A 17,199-nucleotide genomic window follows, 5' to 3' on the forward strand; every position below is an offset into this window, starting at 1 on the left:
GCAAAATTCATTTGGTAAATACTAAATTTGTTGAAAAATGTGGTTGCCAAGCAACCAACCCACACTATTTGCGAATGGAGTCAAATAGTTTTGGCCAAGTTAAAAAAAAATGGTTTTCTTTCACAAATAGACAAAATGTTTTGCTTTGACGTTTCAGTTAGAATTGACCTATTTAATTTTGAAATGCCCTTTCATTGGATCCATGCACCTTTTTTTTCTCAATTTTTTAATTTTGATGAGGGGGAAAAAGTTTGCTTTTGAAACAAACAGAATTTGACTTTTTGTTTTTCAGTAAAGCCCATAAACTGAAAAATCATTTAGTCACTCAGCTCAAGTCTGGACTGTATGGAGTCAAAATACCAGTGGCTGATCTATACCGACACTCTTGCCGTTGCTGTCTCTGGTAGAACTGCAATGTTGGCAATGTGACACTGGGAAATTTCCTGGAAAATGCCCGTGATGTGGACAAGGCAAGCACTTAGCGATGGTATAGGGAAATTAATTCCACTTGCCTGTCTCCCTGGTGACCATGCCATGTGCTTTTGTGTTCAGGCTCATAACCACATGGTATCTTCTGCTTGGGGAATGGGGGAGCCTCTGATTAGCAAGCTGCTCCACGGAGAGTCAGGGAATGAGGTGTGTGTTTGCAGTGCAGTATAACTGCTTGTTTGAACTCACCTGGGGATGATTAATTGCACTTGCTGTTTGCACTTCACTCCTTGCTACAGATGGTACACACAGAACAGTGATGCATAACATGTGGGTGCTGTTCTTCCACAATGGCCCTGATTCAACTAAGCCTTTAAGCACATGCTTAGCTTTAAACTGGAGTGGTCCTAATGAACTTCAGTGAAGCCATCCACATTCTTAAAATTAAGTACATGTGCAAGACCCGAGCCGGTCATGGAAACTCCTTCACTGGAGGTTTTCCAAAGGAGGCTGGATAACCAGCTATCTTGGATGGTTTACACACAATAAATCCTGCATCTTAGCTTGGGGGGGAAAGCTAAATGACCCATGATGTCCTTTTAACTCTATGGGTCTATGATTTTTTGCTGATTGGAGGCTAATGTGAAGACACTGAGTTGACGACCTACTCTGCCTACAGGAATGAGGAAAATGTCTTCAGCTGGGACTTGTGACAAAGGGGTACTAATTCTCAAGGTTAAACCATGGCCACTTCTTTTTAGCCTTCAGGGACCCAGCAATCACTATCATTTGTGACATTCCCAATTTAACTAGCACCTGGTAGTATGGGGCAGTGGCATGTTTCACTCTCCCCAGTGTTCTGGGTTTCCATATAGCTGTACATTGTGCAGGTGACCTACTCTGGATAGAAGGGGATCCTTGTAAGCTCAGCACTTGGGCGGTCACTCAGGAATGGTTCTAGTGATGCCCAGCTGGCTAGCAGAGTGCCCACAGCACTGCAGCGGGCAGCATGTGTTTCTCCTGGTGGTGTACGTCCACACAGCTTGTTGCATGCAGCAAAATTTATTCTGCACATGGATGGGAAAAATTAGTGGAAACATTGGTTAACGCAAGCTGGAGGAAGCCCTTACAGAGCTGTAGCCAATGAGGAAAGGGGCTCTAGGGGAGCCAGTCAGACGGTGCTTGATGGGGCAACCCTGTCTATAAGAAGCTGCTTAGCAGAGCAGAGAGGAGTTGGGGCCTGACCAGGGAGAGTGCAGGACTGGCTCCCAGTGAGAGAGAAGCACCTTAGGGAGAGCAGTGCTGGGCAACCTCAGGGGAGCAGGAGAGATGCTTCAGCCTGATACCTGCCAGGTTGGAGGCCTAGATATAAGGGCCAGGCGGGTGCAAGTGTCACAGGGGAAGTGGCCCATGAAACAGGAGGCAGTTGAGGGAAGTGTAAAGGAGGCCAGGAAGAGGCTGTGGCCAGAGGGTTTCTGGCCTAGGACACAGAGTAGTGGGTGGGCCTGAGTCCCCCCCTTACTCATTACCTCACACCTTGCCACCAAAGACAGTGGCTGGTGCAACTTGCAGCATGCCCCTGAGGTAAGGGGCTAGACTGTGGCTGCAGTTGGCCATAGTGGCAGGTGCAAATGTGAGGACTGCAGATACTCTGGAAGGGGCAAGAAACTATGTGCTGGGCATTGCCGGAGGGCAATATCTCCAAGAGGATGCCTTGATCCCAAGAGCAGCACCGGTCTAAAGAAAGACAATGGAGAAAGCCAATGGGCAAGACACTGGCTGAGGGAGTGCCCTGTTAATTCCTAGTGTGACCAGCAGGAGGCGCCGGAGCAGTGAGTGTACACCGTTACAAGCAACCAGAAGCAAAATTTTCCATTGATGGATGCATAACCCCTGAGAGGCAGAGGAGCTTGTGCAGTTCTGTGGTGCCATGGTGAGCCTGCATTGGGAGGGTATCTGCAGCATACTAAGCCATGTGCCAAGGGAGTTTTTGGTGTGAGTTAGTGGCAAACCCATCACTTGTATAGCAGGCCTCGATGCAGCTGCAGCTTATAGGCTGTAGTCCTACCCTCAGAGCATTAAAGCCTGCAGATCCCATTCTCTCACCCCATGAAACTTCTCTGTGCAAAACTATGCACTTCAGTTTTAAATTTATTGGTGACTGAGAGCATTTCTTTGTTCTGTGTTTGTTCAGTGCCTAACAAGATGAGACTCTGATCCATGCCAGGGGCACCTCAGTTCTATCTTAGTGCAGGTTGAACCTCTCTAGTCTGGCATCCTCAGGGCCTGGCTGATGGCAGAAAGAATTTGCCAAACAATGGGAGGTCAATGTTATTTAGCACATTACGAACACTTCCACTGCTTACTGGGCTCTTAAGAGGACATTTAGGTGGAAATTAGAGCCCAATAACAGCACAGAACACTGAGAGCCAGGGGTGGTGGCTGGAAACAAACTTTATGGGACCACAGGAAACTTGACCACACCCATGATAAGTGGTCATCTGGCTACCTAAACTCATGCGGGATTACAGATGTTGCGAGATGAGAGAGTTCCAGATTAGAGAGGTTCAACCTGTACAAATAAATAATAATAACGAGACTTTGGCAGGATACGAGGATTCAGCCCCAAATACAGGATTAACTTCTCCTTCCCAGTCTCTCACAGGGTGAGGGATGTTGCAGTGCTCTGGGTTATGCCAGAACTACATGGCACCAGGCCACCCACTCTTTCCTAACCACTCAGTGAGGATCATTTGATGATCCATGGTTGGGGTATCTTCCTTCTTGCTGGTGCTTGAATTGTTTCCTTGACTGCAGTTAGTATTAGCTCCAGTGGAATTTCTTGCTTGAGAACCTTTGTATAAGGAAAACTAGGAGTGTAACTTCAAATCAGCTCACTGATTCAGAGGGGAAAACAAAAACAGTCTCTGCCCAGTTGGTTGCTGATAATCCACCTTATTATGATTTCTTCAACATGGCTGAAAGATGCTTCACGCACAGCGAGTATTGTTGCAGTGGAAAACTGAGTGGGAGTGTGATATCATGCAAAGGACTAGGAGACATGACTTGGGGGATTTTTCTAAACTGTGCAGAAGACTTCCTCTGTGACTCTGGGCACATCACTTAGTCCTTTTATGTATCTCTTTCTCTATCTCTTAGACTTGAGCAACACTCTTGAGTGATGTGGCAATGTCAAACTAACCTATGCGAGTACAGCTATGGCACTCTAGCTGTATCACTATCAGGTCCTTAATGGCCTGAAAATGGAGATAATATCTCCACAGGAGATTGTGTGACTTAATTAATCAATGGTCATGAAGGGCTGTTGGTATTTTTTTTTAAGTACAAAAGCATAAATCAACGTGAAGTATTATTCATTGCTCATTATATTAAACCATTATTATCAGACTGTGGGAAAACTTTAGCTGACTTTCCCTTTACTATGGGCTATGTCTACACTAAAGCAATCTGTTGATAGAAGTTACTGAAAAAACTTCTGTCGACAGATCGCGACCAGGTTGCAAGGTGGATTGAAAATGCGATCCACTCTGCTGACAGAACAGCCGAACTGCGTGGCCGCTTTCTCAACAAACTGCCAAGCAGAAACACAGCAGACAAGGCTGCCCAGTGTCCTGGAAGCCCAGTCTGTCAACAGAAGGTCCCACCGGAATGTCCATCCTGGCTTTCTGTCCACAAATCTCTGTTGACAGAGGTATTCTGGCTCATGGGGGAACAGCAAAACGCTGCCAACAAAAGTGCTGAGTTCTGTTGCTTTACTGTCGACAGAACGCATTTGTAATGTGGATGCTCCACGAGTTTTGGCAACAAAATGCCAGGTTTGTCGACAAAATTCTCTAGTGTAGATATAGCCATGATATCTAAACTCTTGCCGTTATCCTGTGTAATGCTGTACAAAGCTGAGCTTTTTTTGTGGTTAAAGAATCAGAAAAATAAACTAATTAGGACCATTTCTTTCCTTTTTTAAGTAAAATACTTTGGGAATGATTTCAACTTGCAAAATGAATACAATTCATTTCATATTTACATGACTATACCCCCTATGTGTTGTGTCTTCTCTCAGTGTTTGGAGAAGTCATTATATAGAACCTGAAGATGCAGAAATTTCCAAAATAAAACCATATCCTACCACTCCTGGGGACAGATACAGCTGCAGCTGTGCCCTGCTTACAACATAATTTTGTTACTTCAGCTCAGACAATGACAAACAAATATGTAACTGTCACAAGTTTTATTGGTGGCAGTGGGGAATATAGAAGGTGAAGTATTTCTCTGGGACTACCCATGTCCCACCTTTACTGACAAAAGAGGATAATATTTACCTTCCCTGTAGGGAGAGCTGTTAGGATTAATTAGTTCACGATTAAAAGTATTTTGAAGATGAAAATCCCAAGTATAACTTTATTTTCTGGTATCTGTTGTGTGTTGATTTTAAAATGCATACAAATAATCCCTCCTACAAATCTTTGCCCATGTTATGAAATTGTCTAGAGCATTCTGACTACCCAACACTGCACTAGAAATGAGGGAAACGGGGTGGGGGCTGTTGTTTTTTGTTTCATTTTATTTTTAAATATATACTCATTGTTCTGAGTAAGTGCATTTCAATGAAAGACTCTTCTGGAGTGGTTGTTTCTAATTCAGACAAAGTCTTCCGAAGAGGAAACAAGAGATTGAATGTCTCATGATGGGTTCTGTGGAAGTCTCTTTTAAAATAAAATGGAGAACAAAGAACTTCCTTGCCTGACTTAGCTTTATCAGATGCAGAGTCAGGCCTCGTCATCAATTCCACTCGTCTCACCTAAACCTGACTAAGCAACTCTAAGAGGGCAGGGGGATTGTGGTGCCTGGCCTGCTTTGCACTGCACAACAGTGACAACTGTGTGCACATTTTTTGACAAATAAGTGTGATACTAGTTTACTGGCATTTGGACCCTTCTTTCCTAAGTAATCTTCCTCGGAAATAGGTAGTTTCCTCAACAAAATGACTGTCCTTTGCCAGCAGCAAGAAAGGAAGAAGTAAAAGTGGTGCTTTTTGGTACACCTTTCCATCAGCTTCTATCACAAACGGCGAGGAATGAGTCAGGTACAAGTCACTCACAATTCACAAGCCACATCAGTTAGCTTGAAAGCTGCTGAACTGTGTTTGTGTAAAATCTTCTTTTTAGAGTTACAGTGAAGCTGTAGGATGGCTGTGTATTTCCCTTACCATGTTCTAGTGAGAAGGCTTTTAGCTGGGCATGGTAGTTTAAGCAGGCATCTAAAATACTCAAGGCCTGTACCTTACATAGGCAACATCAGTTTACACAACTCTAGTAGGGACCTTAAATTGGCTGTAAATATGATAATGGGCTGTGCCTTAAAGGCCCCGTTAGCTGTCAGAGAGGAATAAAAAAAGCCTTTGGATAAATAAGAATCAAGGTCCTTATTCTGGTCTCTGACACTGATGAAATGTACGAGGCTTCTCTCCTGACTTTTCTGCCTGCGTTTCTCGATCCATAAAATTGAGGGAATGCCTACCTCAGAGCTATATTATGAAGTTCCATTAATTAATGGTAATAAAATGGTTTGCAGGCCACTGATTTAGAGTTGCTGTAGAGCAGCCAAGTGTTATTATTAGTGCCAGCTGTTATATAATGTCAGAGCCCTATTAACCTTTTCCCCGGAAACAGCTAACGTAGGGCTTGTTTTGGCTGTGATGGTTGTGTTCTGTCACTGAGGTGGGGAGAGCCTGAAGACTGATCTACGCAGTGAACTAAATCCCATGTGAAAAAATTCACACCTGAGAGACATAGCTATGCCGACCTGACGTGCTTCCCTGACCTAAGTACCACATCTTGGGGACATGGATTAACTACAGTTACAAGAAAATCCCTCCTATCCCTGTAATGAGCATCGGCATTGAAGTGTTTCAGCGGTGCTGCTCAAGCATTTTAAGTGTGGACATATCCTGGGGAAGAAGGTAAGGTTTGGTGAAGGATGTGGTTACTTTTGTCCAGAATGCAGCCATCTTTGCTCTCTGCCAGATCATCACAGTGTGGAAATGGTGTGGCTCCAACACCAGAAAGAAGTGCTGAATGGTGATTTCTCCTTCCCCATATCACAGAACGGAGCACAGCTATTGCCTAATACTGAGACCAAAGGCTGTAGATTGCAATACTTAAAACAGGATGGGCTGAACCTTCTCCCTCTCAAGCTAAGTAGGGCTAGGCCTGCTCGACATTTAGATAAGAGGCTTACAAAAAAGACGCAGGACACAATAGCCTATGAAGGAGTGATATTGGCCAAATTCCAGTTCTGCATCCCTAAATTCTCCCCACAGTTTCAGTTGAACATGGGATTCTTCTCCACTTTCTGTCCCAAATCATAGGGAAGTGGCATTGGCTATTGCTAACCATTTGCTATTTTTGCCTCAAAAATAGCTTCTGTGTGCTGTGAAGTGATTCTTGTGCTTATGTAGCGTATAAAATGTTTTGGGATCCTGTAGGATAAATGGTTGTTTCTAAATGGAAATTACCCTCAGCCTTCTCTTTCTCCTTATTTAGCAGTCATGAACTTTTCCCAGATTTGGAGATGTTCAGATCTGAGATGGTTTTCCTTCAGCTGCTGGACCAGATATGCTAAAGCCCCTTTGCACTGCCAGGACCTTAAAGCAGCTCTAACGAGGCCATTGAGGATTCTGGTAAGCCAGCAGTTCTCAAACTTTAGCAAGCCAAGAACCCTCATTTTGATTAAAAAATTATGGGGACCGCCCCCCCCCCAAGCCCTGCCCCGGTAAGCCCTTGCCATGCCCTCTTCTCCAAGCCATGCACCCCTCCCTCTGTCACTCACTCACCCTCACCCTCTTTCACTTTGATCAGGCTGGGGCAGAGGGTTGAGGTGAAGAAGGGAGTGTGGGATTCAGGCTCTGGGAGGGATTTTGGGTGTAGGAGGGGGCATGGGGTGGGCTCAAGGAGGGATTTGGAGCGAGAGGGTTTGGGTACAGGTTCTGGGAGGGAGTTCGGATGCAGGGTGCCAGCTCTGGGTGGGGACCATGGGTGAGGGAGTGGGGAGAAGGGAGTATGGGTGTAGGCTCTGACCAGGCAAAGCTTACCTCCACCAGCTCCTGGAAGTGACCAGCATATCCCTCTGGCAGCACCTCCTAGGCAGTGAAGTTAGGAAGTTTCCTCATGCTGCCACTCCCCACAAGCACTGCCCCCACAGCTCCCATTGACCACACTTCCTGGTCAGTGAGAGCTGTGGAGTCAGTGCTCAGGGCAGCATGCGAAGACTCCCTTCTTCCCAGGGGCTGCAGGCATTTGTCATCTACTTCTGGGAGTGGCACAGAGCCAGGGCAGGTTGAAAGCCTGCTTAGCCCACTGAACTGCTGGACTTTTAGAGAGCAGTAGGCACTTGTTGCGGGGGGGAGGTGGGGAGTTGATCAGTAGGGCTTGTGGACTCTTGGGGGTCTGCTCAGGGATACCCATGAGGTGCTCAGACCCCATTTTGAGAAATGCTGCTCTAAGCAGTTGTTATTTCACAACCTGATGCAGGAGAACTTATGTCCGTAAACATTTTTATCCTTAGATAAAAGCTAGAAACAGCCAGTGCATAGCACATGCCCTGTTGTCATCTCTCTGAAGCTGGTATCTTGTCTTTCCAGCTTTCGTTTGAAAAAAAAAGTAAGTCTATAGCTGTTATGATTGCAAAGAAAACCTTAAACAAAATGAGAACTTAAGTCTTACCTGCAAGGGGAAATTGCTTAGTAAAATTATATGTACGCTGCTATTACTCCCTGTATAGACACTTTTATTCAAGAATAAATGTGATTTCTTTCCAGTTTACTTTATATCATTTTGGAAATGTTTTACTTTGTACCAGAAAAAAAGCCTATTCTTATTCCAGAATAAGAGTGCCCAAATGGGGAGCTATTCTGCTACAATTATTGTGGTGTAATTTCACACGTTACCTCTTACCGGCTTAGCTTCCTGTGTATAATCAATGCCAAGATGTCTGCAGAGAGCCTTGAATACCAGGTCTGAGAGGTGTGAAATGTCCCATCACTCAGGGATGATAATTTAAATATCAACTATTTTATTCCCTTAGGAGGAAGGGAGACCACGGGTCATAATTTACTGTGACTCCTCATTTTTGTGTCATGTGTCAGTGACACTTGGGGGAGAGCACCACTTTTTCTTTTTTGGGGCTCAGTCAGGACAAGTCCAGCCCTGGGAACTTAGCACGGTCTGTGGGCTCCACTGAGGACAGACAAGCTCAAGGACCCCAGTTTAGTGCAGGTCAGAGAGATGCACTATCATATTTTGATCTGCACAAAATCTAGTTTGAGAAGTATCAAAGGGGTAGCTGTGTTAGTCTGTGTGAACAAAAACAATGAAATGTCCTGCGGCACCTTAGAGACAAACAGACATATTGGAGCATAAGCCTTCATGGGCAAAGACCCGCTTTGGCAGAAGCATCTGACCAAGTGGGTCTTTGCCCATGAAAGCTTATGCTCCAGTATGTCTGCTGGTCTCTACGGTGCCACAGGATTTCTTGTTCTAGTGTGAGAATTGTTTCCTTATGGAGATTAATGCGGGTGGAGCTTGTGTTATGGGCAGTGCTTGGAAGAGTGTTGCTTCTTTCCCTCCCCTGGCTCCGTGCTGAGTCCTGATCTCCAAATCTCTCAAATTCCTCAATATTCTCCCCGCTTTGATTTACTGGAATAATTCTGTCCCATCTTTAAATGCTGCCACTTCCCCATTCAACCGTATGCTGGTCATTAATAACGGTGAACAGTGACAGTAAAATGTTTAGCAAGGTCGGTAGCTTTGATCATAGCATAGGTCTTTGGGGAACGTTTACACCTCTTCTTGTTTAAAATGGGCCATTTTTCCTCCTTTTTTTCCCCAAAGAGCGACAGTCAATTTAGAAGTTGTACATATATCTTGCAATTTTGTCAGCTAACACATGCAAAGCCTAAGATTACTGTAACTGAAAGTGACTGGGGAAAAAATGTCTCCTTTTTGTCTCCTTTTTCTCCTTTTATTTGTTTATGTTATTCATTTGGCAATACTTTGGTCATAGTCAGTTTCACTGGTTCCCATATATAACTAGTAACTTAGTCATCGTCTCCTATTTCTTTGAATCTTTCACACAGCAAAAGGAGAGAAACACTTTTAAAAACAGGAAAATATGATTGTAAAATCACAGGGGGTCTTGGTGACAGGTGTAGAATCTGAGTAGATTTCAAGTTGGTGAAGCTGAGTTTCACATCCATGACTAGACTGTCTTGTACCCAGAGACAATTTGCTTAATGGCCTCTTAAAGAAACTGCAGCTTGTTAAGAGATTTTGTCCTCTAAAGAGATTGATTTTGCTCAGATATGGTCCTGTGGTACACTCATTTCCTGCAGCAACAACCTTCCTTATCTTATCAGTACATGGCCCCACACGCGAGTGATTATTACATATTAAAGTTAGTGGTATAACAAACTCGTAATTCATATACCACAAGCAGATGACTGACTGATTGCATCCTGGAATAAATGTTCTGTGAGTCACAGTGTGTTGCAATTCAAAGGGACAATGCTTGCTGCTTGAAAGAGGTCAGATGTAATATGCTGAATATGCATAGTCTTTTATCTCTCTCTACTCTGTTGCTGTGCATCTGTGACATTAAGCAAGGTTGGGGTAGGAAACATAAAAGTCAAACAATTTAATGGATCCCCAGTGTGATTCAATGCCAATGAATGGAGTTACGCCAGGAATAACCACAGCTCAGAGGCTGAGGTTACACTGGCGAGTTTTGCTGACAAAACCCCAATTTTTTCAACAAAACTGGTGGAACGTCCACACACAAAATGCTTTTTGTTGAGAATTTGTCAACAAAACTCAGCACTTTTGCGACCTGTGTTCTGCCTCTCAGCCATGAGGCATAACACTGCTGTTAACAAAAAAGTTGTGTGTGGATGCTCGGGGTTGGGGGGGGTGGGGCTTCTCTCGACAGGGCATCCAGAACAAAGGGCAGCCCTGTCTGCTGTGCTTCTTCATGCCTGTTTTTTTGAGACAGTGGCCAGGCAGTCTGGCTGCTCTGTCGACAGTTCAGAGCACTCATCTGATTGGCTGTTGTGTGTGGACACCCTCTGTCGTCAGAAGTTTTGTCAGGAAATCTCTTCCAACAGTGACTTCTGTCGACAGAGCGCTGTAGTGTAACTGTAGCCACAGTGTTTGTGAAACACACTTTTCTTCTGAACCCCAGTCTGTTCTTTTCAGTTGTAAGGATAAGTATGTAGCTAGTAGAAAAAAAGAAGTTAGTCTGCTGGGTAGGTCTCCCTGCTTCTATAAGATAGAGGTGATAAGGGATCAGCTGCTTGCTGAAGGGATCACACACAAACAAGGACAGTCTGCATATACCTTGGTGCTACCCCTTCCCAGCCTCATCCAGCCTCTTGTGTCTCCAAACCCACGCTTCCCTCACCATCGCTGTCGTCTTCGCCCTTGTCCATTTAGGCATCTTTTGCTTCTATGACATGAGCTTCCTGCTTGCTCATTTCCCAGCTTCTTCTGTTCCCTTACAATCATCTTCCGCTTCTGCCTCTATTTCCATGGCACTCCTCTGTGTCACCCCAGAGGGTGTCTTCTCATCATTACTGATAAATCATTCTGTCATTCTGCACAAAGTCATTCCCACTTCTGCTTTCCCCGTTGTGGCCTGCCTGCGATGTGTGTTCTTGTTATACCGTAAGCTCCTCAGGTGAACGACTGACTTTACTTGTCAGCATTCTACAGTGCTGAGTACACTGATCAAAGTTAAATAATACATCCAAACTTCTGTCCATTTTCAAGGCTAAACACAGCTCTGCACCAGCCCAGCTCTCTGCTCTTATTTCTTCCCAATGGCGTCTCATTTCCTTTAACCTGCCCATGCCTCGCTCTGCTTGTCTTTACACCTTCTGATGTGCCATCCCAGATGCCTGGAATTCCCCCTTTTTACTTAGGCACCACAGAATGTCTCTCTTCTCCTTCACATCCTTCCTGAAAACTCACTTACTAGGTGGAGTGATACTTCAGCAATAGGCAAAGCACAAAACTCAACGCTCAGGCCATATCCAGGCTTGGGAAGATAGGCTATGTTTTACTCGAGACATAGCCTGAAAGAAGGCAGGATCGGTGCCGATGTTCTCTGAAATGTTTACCATCTAGGGATAGAATAAATTTTGCTATGTACACCAAGGCATGTGTGGATGTGCACTGCCAGTAGAAACAACTGGTGCCCATTGCGGGTGGCTGTGTGTGCTCAGCTAATCAGCTGGGGGCACCTAAATCTCTTTTGGATGGCTGCCCGAGTGCTCAGCTTGCAGGGAGTTGGTGCTCCACTCTAAAATGAGTCTGTCATCCAGACAGCCAGTATATAGTGTCACAGGTTGGATCGTTCATTCAGCGTAACACTTAAGACTGGTCCTCAAGGGGTGTAAATTATTGTCGCTGAATTGAAGTCAGTGGAGTTAAAAGAGTGTGTAGCGGGTGTGGATCTGGCCCCTAAACCGTAAACTGTATAAGGCACGGTCTGCACCTCCATGTTTTGAACATCACCAAAACAAGCTGACAGAACACAAGAAGAAATCTGAAGTTTGCATAGTAGTTTCCCTCTCTGTATTCCGCCCACTTCAGGCTTTTGCAAATTGAACCTGCACTTTTATTGTGGCACTTAAGCTGATTCTAATCAGGCGTTGTTCAGATGAAGTGTGCAAGGACTAATGGAGGTGGGAACCCCAGCCACCTCGAGTGAGCAATCTCCTTTGTAGCTGTCACTCCAGCCTGTCTCATGAATTTCACCCATCTCTATTCCTTTTGATCTCCGAGTGTCTCTCTGTTTGCTTTCAGTCCAGAGAGAAAATCCATTTTCAACTTTTGAAGAAAAGTGTATCCCTTCTATTTCGAGGTTTGGCCATTCATACAAAAGCAGCATGGCCTGTGTGTGTGTGTGTTTCACATATTTTATTTTTTATTTTAAATTATTTTTGTTTTTTTACATCACAGGAAAACAAATGTTAAAAAATCCATGGAGGCTGCCATTTTTATAAGACAAAGTCAAGAAAGTCAGAATTATAGGGCAAGATCACCAGTCCTTATGAAGTGCCATTCCAAGTGATACAGTGAGCACTAAAGCAAAGAAGTGAGTATGTGCTCAACCAGAGGGGAATCCTAACATGGTTTAAATATGACATATTGCCTAGCAAATAACTACAAAGAGCCTTCCATTTTTCTCATTGACAAAATGGGCATGGAACATTTTATATGATGCTTCATAGGCTTGGTCTAAATTTCAATTCTACTCCTCCAGGGAGAAGAAGGACTCAAATGAATTTTGTTCGGTTCATTTATATGAAAGGTGTACCTTTTCTTGGGAAAGTAGATGCAAATATGCAGGATTCTGTATGTCTGACTATATACTGTGTTGTAATTTATATGTACAGATCGGCTGAGTTAAGGTGATTGTGCTGTCCTTAATGCTTAACATCCTCACTTGTGTGTACTTAAAAATCTCAGTCATAATTGTTTTGGAATTGGGTTTTTTGCATAATAATTTCTTTGTATTTTTCTAATGATGAAGCTGCTGTATGAAAAACATAAAAAGGGCTCTGATTTTACTGCCCCTAGTGAACATGTGAATGATCACCTCTTCAGAAGAACAACAAGCAAACAAATGACAGCACGCAACAAATAACAGCTAAGAGTTTTCAACACTGTGTACATATATCAGAGTTAAACAAAATATACTGTTGTCTGTGGTCAGGATGCTATTTGCAGACCTCCTTATTGCTAGAATTTCAAACAGACTCATTCAAGTACAACAGTCCTGGATCAGAGAAATGCAAATGTCAGCTCAGAAATTCTAAAATAGTATCTGTCTGTGAAGAAATTGTAGCGTGGGGGGACAGCATCTGAAAAAGTCAAAACTAATTAAAAAATACAGAACACCATTTAAATGGTTAGATTAAGAAAAACAATCAAATGGTTCTTCCCACCTTTCAATGCGTATGTTGCCAGTGTTAAAATAAACAGCAGGGTATCAGAACAACAAAGAAAGGGGACACTCATGCAAGAGTGTGATGAAGACAAAGGCAGCTTATCAAGATATTTTCCCTCATCCTATGAAGTCTTAGGCTAGGGCTACACTGTAGTCCTATGTTGAAATAACTTATGCAATTTACATTGTGCAAAGAGTGTAAGTTATTTCAAAGCAACTTATTTTGAACTTGGTGCCAGCTACACGGCACCAGAGTTCGAAATAAGTGCCTATTTCTAACTACTCCCTATCCCTGTCACAACAAGGGGTAGCGGGAACAAAATGCCGCACTTGAAATAGCCTGGGTAAAATTGTATCTGGTTTTAATAATAGAAAATATATACCATCAGTGTATGATATCAAAAAGTGTCAGATGCTTGCAGCACACCTGCAAGTTGTTCACCGAACACCAATGTTCTGCAGAACATAGTTTAAGAAACACGGGTCTAAATAGTGCTTGGTCCTGCGATGAGTGCAAGGAACTGGGCTCGATGACCTCTCGAGGTTCCTTCCAGTTCTGTGATTCTATTGCTCGGAACAAGGGGCTCTGGAGAGTTGCCACATCCCCTTGCTTGAAATGGTTTCTGTTATATATAAGGTTTACAGTTTGCTTTAGTGGCTCTCAGCCCTGCTACTGTACAAATTGTTCCAGCATCTCTGGCCATCAGCACTTTAAATTATATGTCCTCTAGCATGCCTCAGAGCAGGACTAGACACATAGCGTTAAACCACGTGTATCTTTTCTATGCTGGTGTTTCCGTTGTCGCTAAAATTAGGGGAGCCACAGAGCTGATAGTGCAGCTGTTGCAAATTTTAAGAAAAAAGCTAATGAAGTTAGGGTCTAGATGAGCATGTAAAATACATGATTTTTCAGATGTCTTCGTTTTATTTTTGCAGCCACTCCTGTCCTCCAGAAGCTGTCTGGGCTCCCAATAACCTTGGTTCTCTGTGGGGAAAAATGTGCTCATGATGGGTGTACCTTCACTGGGTCCATACACACCACTAGGTCTGTGGCCTCTGGGAGAATGGAGGAATTAGAGAGCAGTTTCCTTGATCTTATTGTGTACTCTGAGGCACCCTCCTGCCTTCAGCCTAATGCAGGGAGGGAAGCAGTCATGCGTGGGGGACAGGGCATTCAAGGGTAGGTAGTGGTGGAAAATTTTCTGTCTCCTTTTTCTATGAAAACTGGGCTTTTAATTGAGCAATGGGGTGGGAGGTGAAAAAATCTCTGCTGTCAATGGAAAATTTCATTTTTTGTCAAAATTTTCTGAGGAAGACAATCCTACTTTTCTGACCAACTATATTTAAGACCCTGAGATTTCATCCCTTACTCTGTCATGCGATCATTGTTCTACTTTGAGTGAGTCAGTTAACACTTTTTTTTGTCTCAGTATTTCCATCTGTAAAATGGTGACAAGATACTAACCCATCTCTCGAGGGGCTGAGGCTGGATTAAACAATGGTTGTAGCATGTTTTGGACTCCTCTGGTGGAAGGCACTAGAGATGTGAGACCTATCTTTGGAGCCTATATTTGAATAACTCAGTACATTAGAGCAGCTTGTTGACGGTACATAGGTAAGCGTTTTCACTTCAGTCTTTTGTGACTGATGCATGAGGCTGTCTCTCCCTGCTTTAGTCATGAGTTTCTGTGGTATATCCCAGGGATGCTCTTGCAGTCATGGAGTTCAGAAGACCATGAGTGCTACAAATACAGATGAATGGAAGCTGGTAGACAGAAGCTGGCACAGCTGAAAGGCTAATAAAACAGCTGCCCTAAAAGCTTAGGAAGCATAGCCTTAGATGACAGCATTTTTATCACAGAAGCTGTTTTTGATCTTTGTCATCCATGTGCAGAATAAATGTTTATGTGCTCAAAGGCATGTGCGAAAGTGCACCACCTGTAGAAACAAAAACCTAGCTGGGACACTCTGTTAATCAGCTGGGTGGCATCTAAATCTCTCCTTAGCGGTCGCACAAGCACACAGCTTACAGATCACGCTGTTTAGGGATGTTCACCACTACCTAAAAAGGACCTCCCAGCAGCACTCAGAATGCCCACCTTACCTATGGGAACTACCCCCAGCCTTCCCAACGAAACCCAGAAGAGACACCCTGGCTAAGGCTATGGGCCTGCAGATGGGGCTGCACACCCCATTCTCTGTGTGATTTAGAATTTCTTAAAATAAAAATCAGTTGCTCAGATGACAGAAATGTAAAGATAGAGGTGAAAAGTCTTCTGGCAGTTGGTGATGTTAACTGCGAATCTGTCTTGGTTGCAGAGTAAACCAGATACATGGTACCTGCCTAGTGACGACAGGCCGGGTGATCACGGGCAGATGTGGTGGATGAAGAGCAGGTTCAAGGTGCCAATAATACATAACTGTCAGTGTCCTTCAATTAAAGCAGCACAGATAGATACAGCATTTATGTGACTGAAACATCCTAGCACACGCCCCTTGCTTCTGTCCCTAGGAGCTGCCTGATTCCCAAAGAGAGGTCGGACTTACCCATCGTTGCCGTGGCCACTGCGATGATCAACAGAATGAAGACACGAAAAGTCTTCCCAACACAACTCATGTCAGTTTTTGCTTTCATCATTCACACAGCTCACTTGCTCCATCCATCCCGTTGTAAGCCCAGCTGCAGAGCCTCCTTCTGTGACAGCATGTCCTTGCTTGCTTGCGTCTTTGTTCCCTCTTCCACTTCCCCAGCTCGCCAGCCCTGCTCTGCCTGCTCCTGACTGATTAGCTCCTTGGAGGAGGAGAGATTCCTTCTTATGTCTTTGCATAGCACTAGGCTTCCTGTACTGAGAGCCAAAGTGAACAGTGAGGAAACAGATTGAACAGCTATGCCTTCCGTTCATTGGCTCTCCTTGCAGTGCTGATGTGTGAAGATAAAACTCCACAGCAGAGCTCAGAATGGAGTGAAAATGAAGCATGGCGGGCATACTGTCACAGAGGGACTATGAATCATATTAATCACCGTAGCTGGAGCAAACCTCCTGTTCATACAGTCATAACAGTGCACTCCGGGCTTCATAGAGAAGGAAAGTTCAGTCGCTGGATGACTTCCATTTGAAGATCTAACAGAAAGGCCTCTTTTTAACAATTGCCTCGCAGGAGGTGATCTGTCCCTGTTTGGATCTGGGACTTAATCCTGCTCTTAAACAAAGAGGGAAGAATGTACAGTGGGCAAGGAAGAAGGGAAGGCTTCTGCTATTTTTTTTTTTCACTTAGCTTTTGACACAAAATCACCAGCCTTCCAAACTTTCCCTGCAAGCGCAGTTTCTGGCCCATCTCACAAGTTGAAAGATTTTTGATTTTTTCACAAGACCAATGGTCCCATATCTCTTCTTCCTCATTTACCATCCCAGGTCACATTCAGGGTTGGCTACTTCTCTTTTAAACCAACAGCATCCCACATGCAGAAATCTCTGGTGCTGTAGAATTGTCGGAGCTTCTAGCTGGCCAAATGCAGAGCCCAAAATAATCAAAATCAAGAATCATAAGAAGTCTTGTGGCACCTTATAGACTAACAGATATTTTGGAGCATAAGCTTTCGTGGGCAAAGACCCACTTTGTCAGATGCATGGGACATAATGCATGACTCATGAGGCATGACTAATGCGGCTGATGAAGCGGGTCTTTGCCTATGAAAGCTTATGCTCCAAAGTATCTGTTACTCTGTAAGGTGCCACAGGACTT

At 44.1% G+C, this 17,199-nt stretch overlaps 1 protein-coding gene across 1 annotated transcript in view; it reads right to left on the reverse strand.

Moving 5' to 3' along the window:
• The window catches only part of CD200R1 (CD200 receptor 1), a 30,480-nt gene extending 14,290 nt beyond the window's left edge, over nucleotides 1-16,190 (reverse strand). The window contains exon 1 of the mRNA XM_074983551.1: nucleotides 16,003-16,190. Within this exon, the coding sequence (XP_074839652.1) occupies nucleotides 16,003-16,093 (91 nt within the window). The 5' untranslated portion in view covers nucleotides 16,094-16,190. The remainder of the gene's footprint in view (nucleotides 1-16,002) is intronic.
• Nucleotides 16,191-17,199: the final 1,009 nt, after the last annotated feature.

The sequence above is a fragment of the Carettochelys insculpta genome, chromosome 1 (assembly GCF_033958435.1).
Source record: "Carettochelys insculpta isolate YL-2023 chromosome 1, ASM3395843v1, whole genome shotgun sequence".
Classification (NCBI taxonomy): Eukaryota; Metazoa; Chordata; order Testudines; family Carettochelyidae; genus Carettochelys; species Carettochelys insculpta.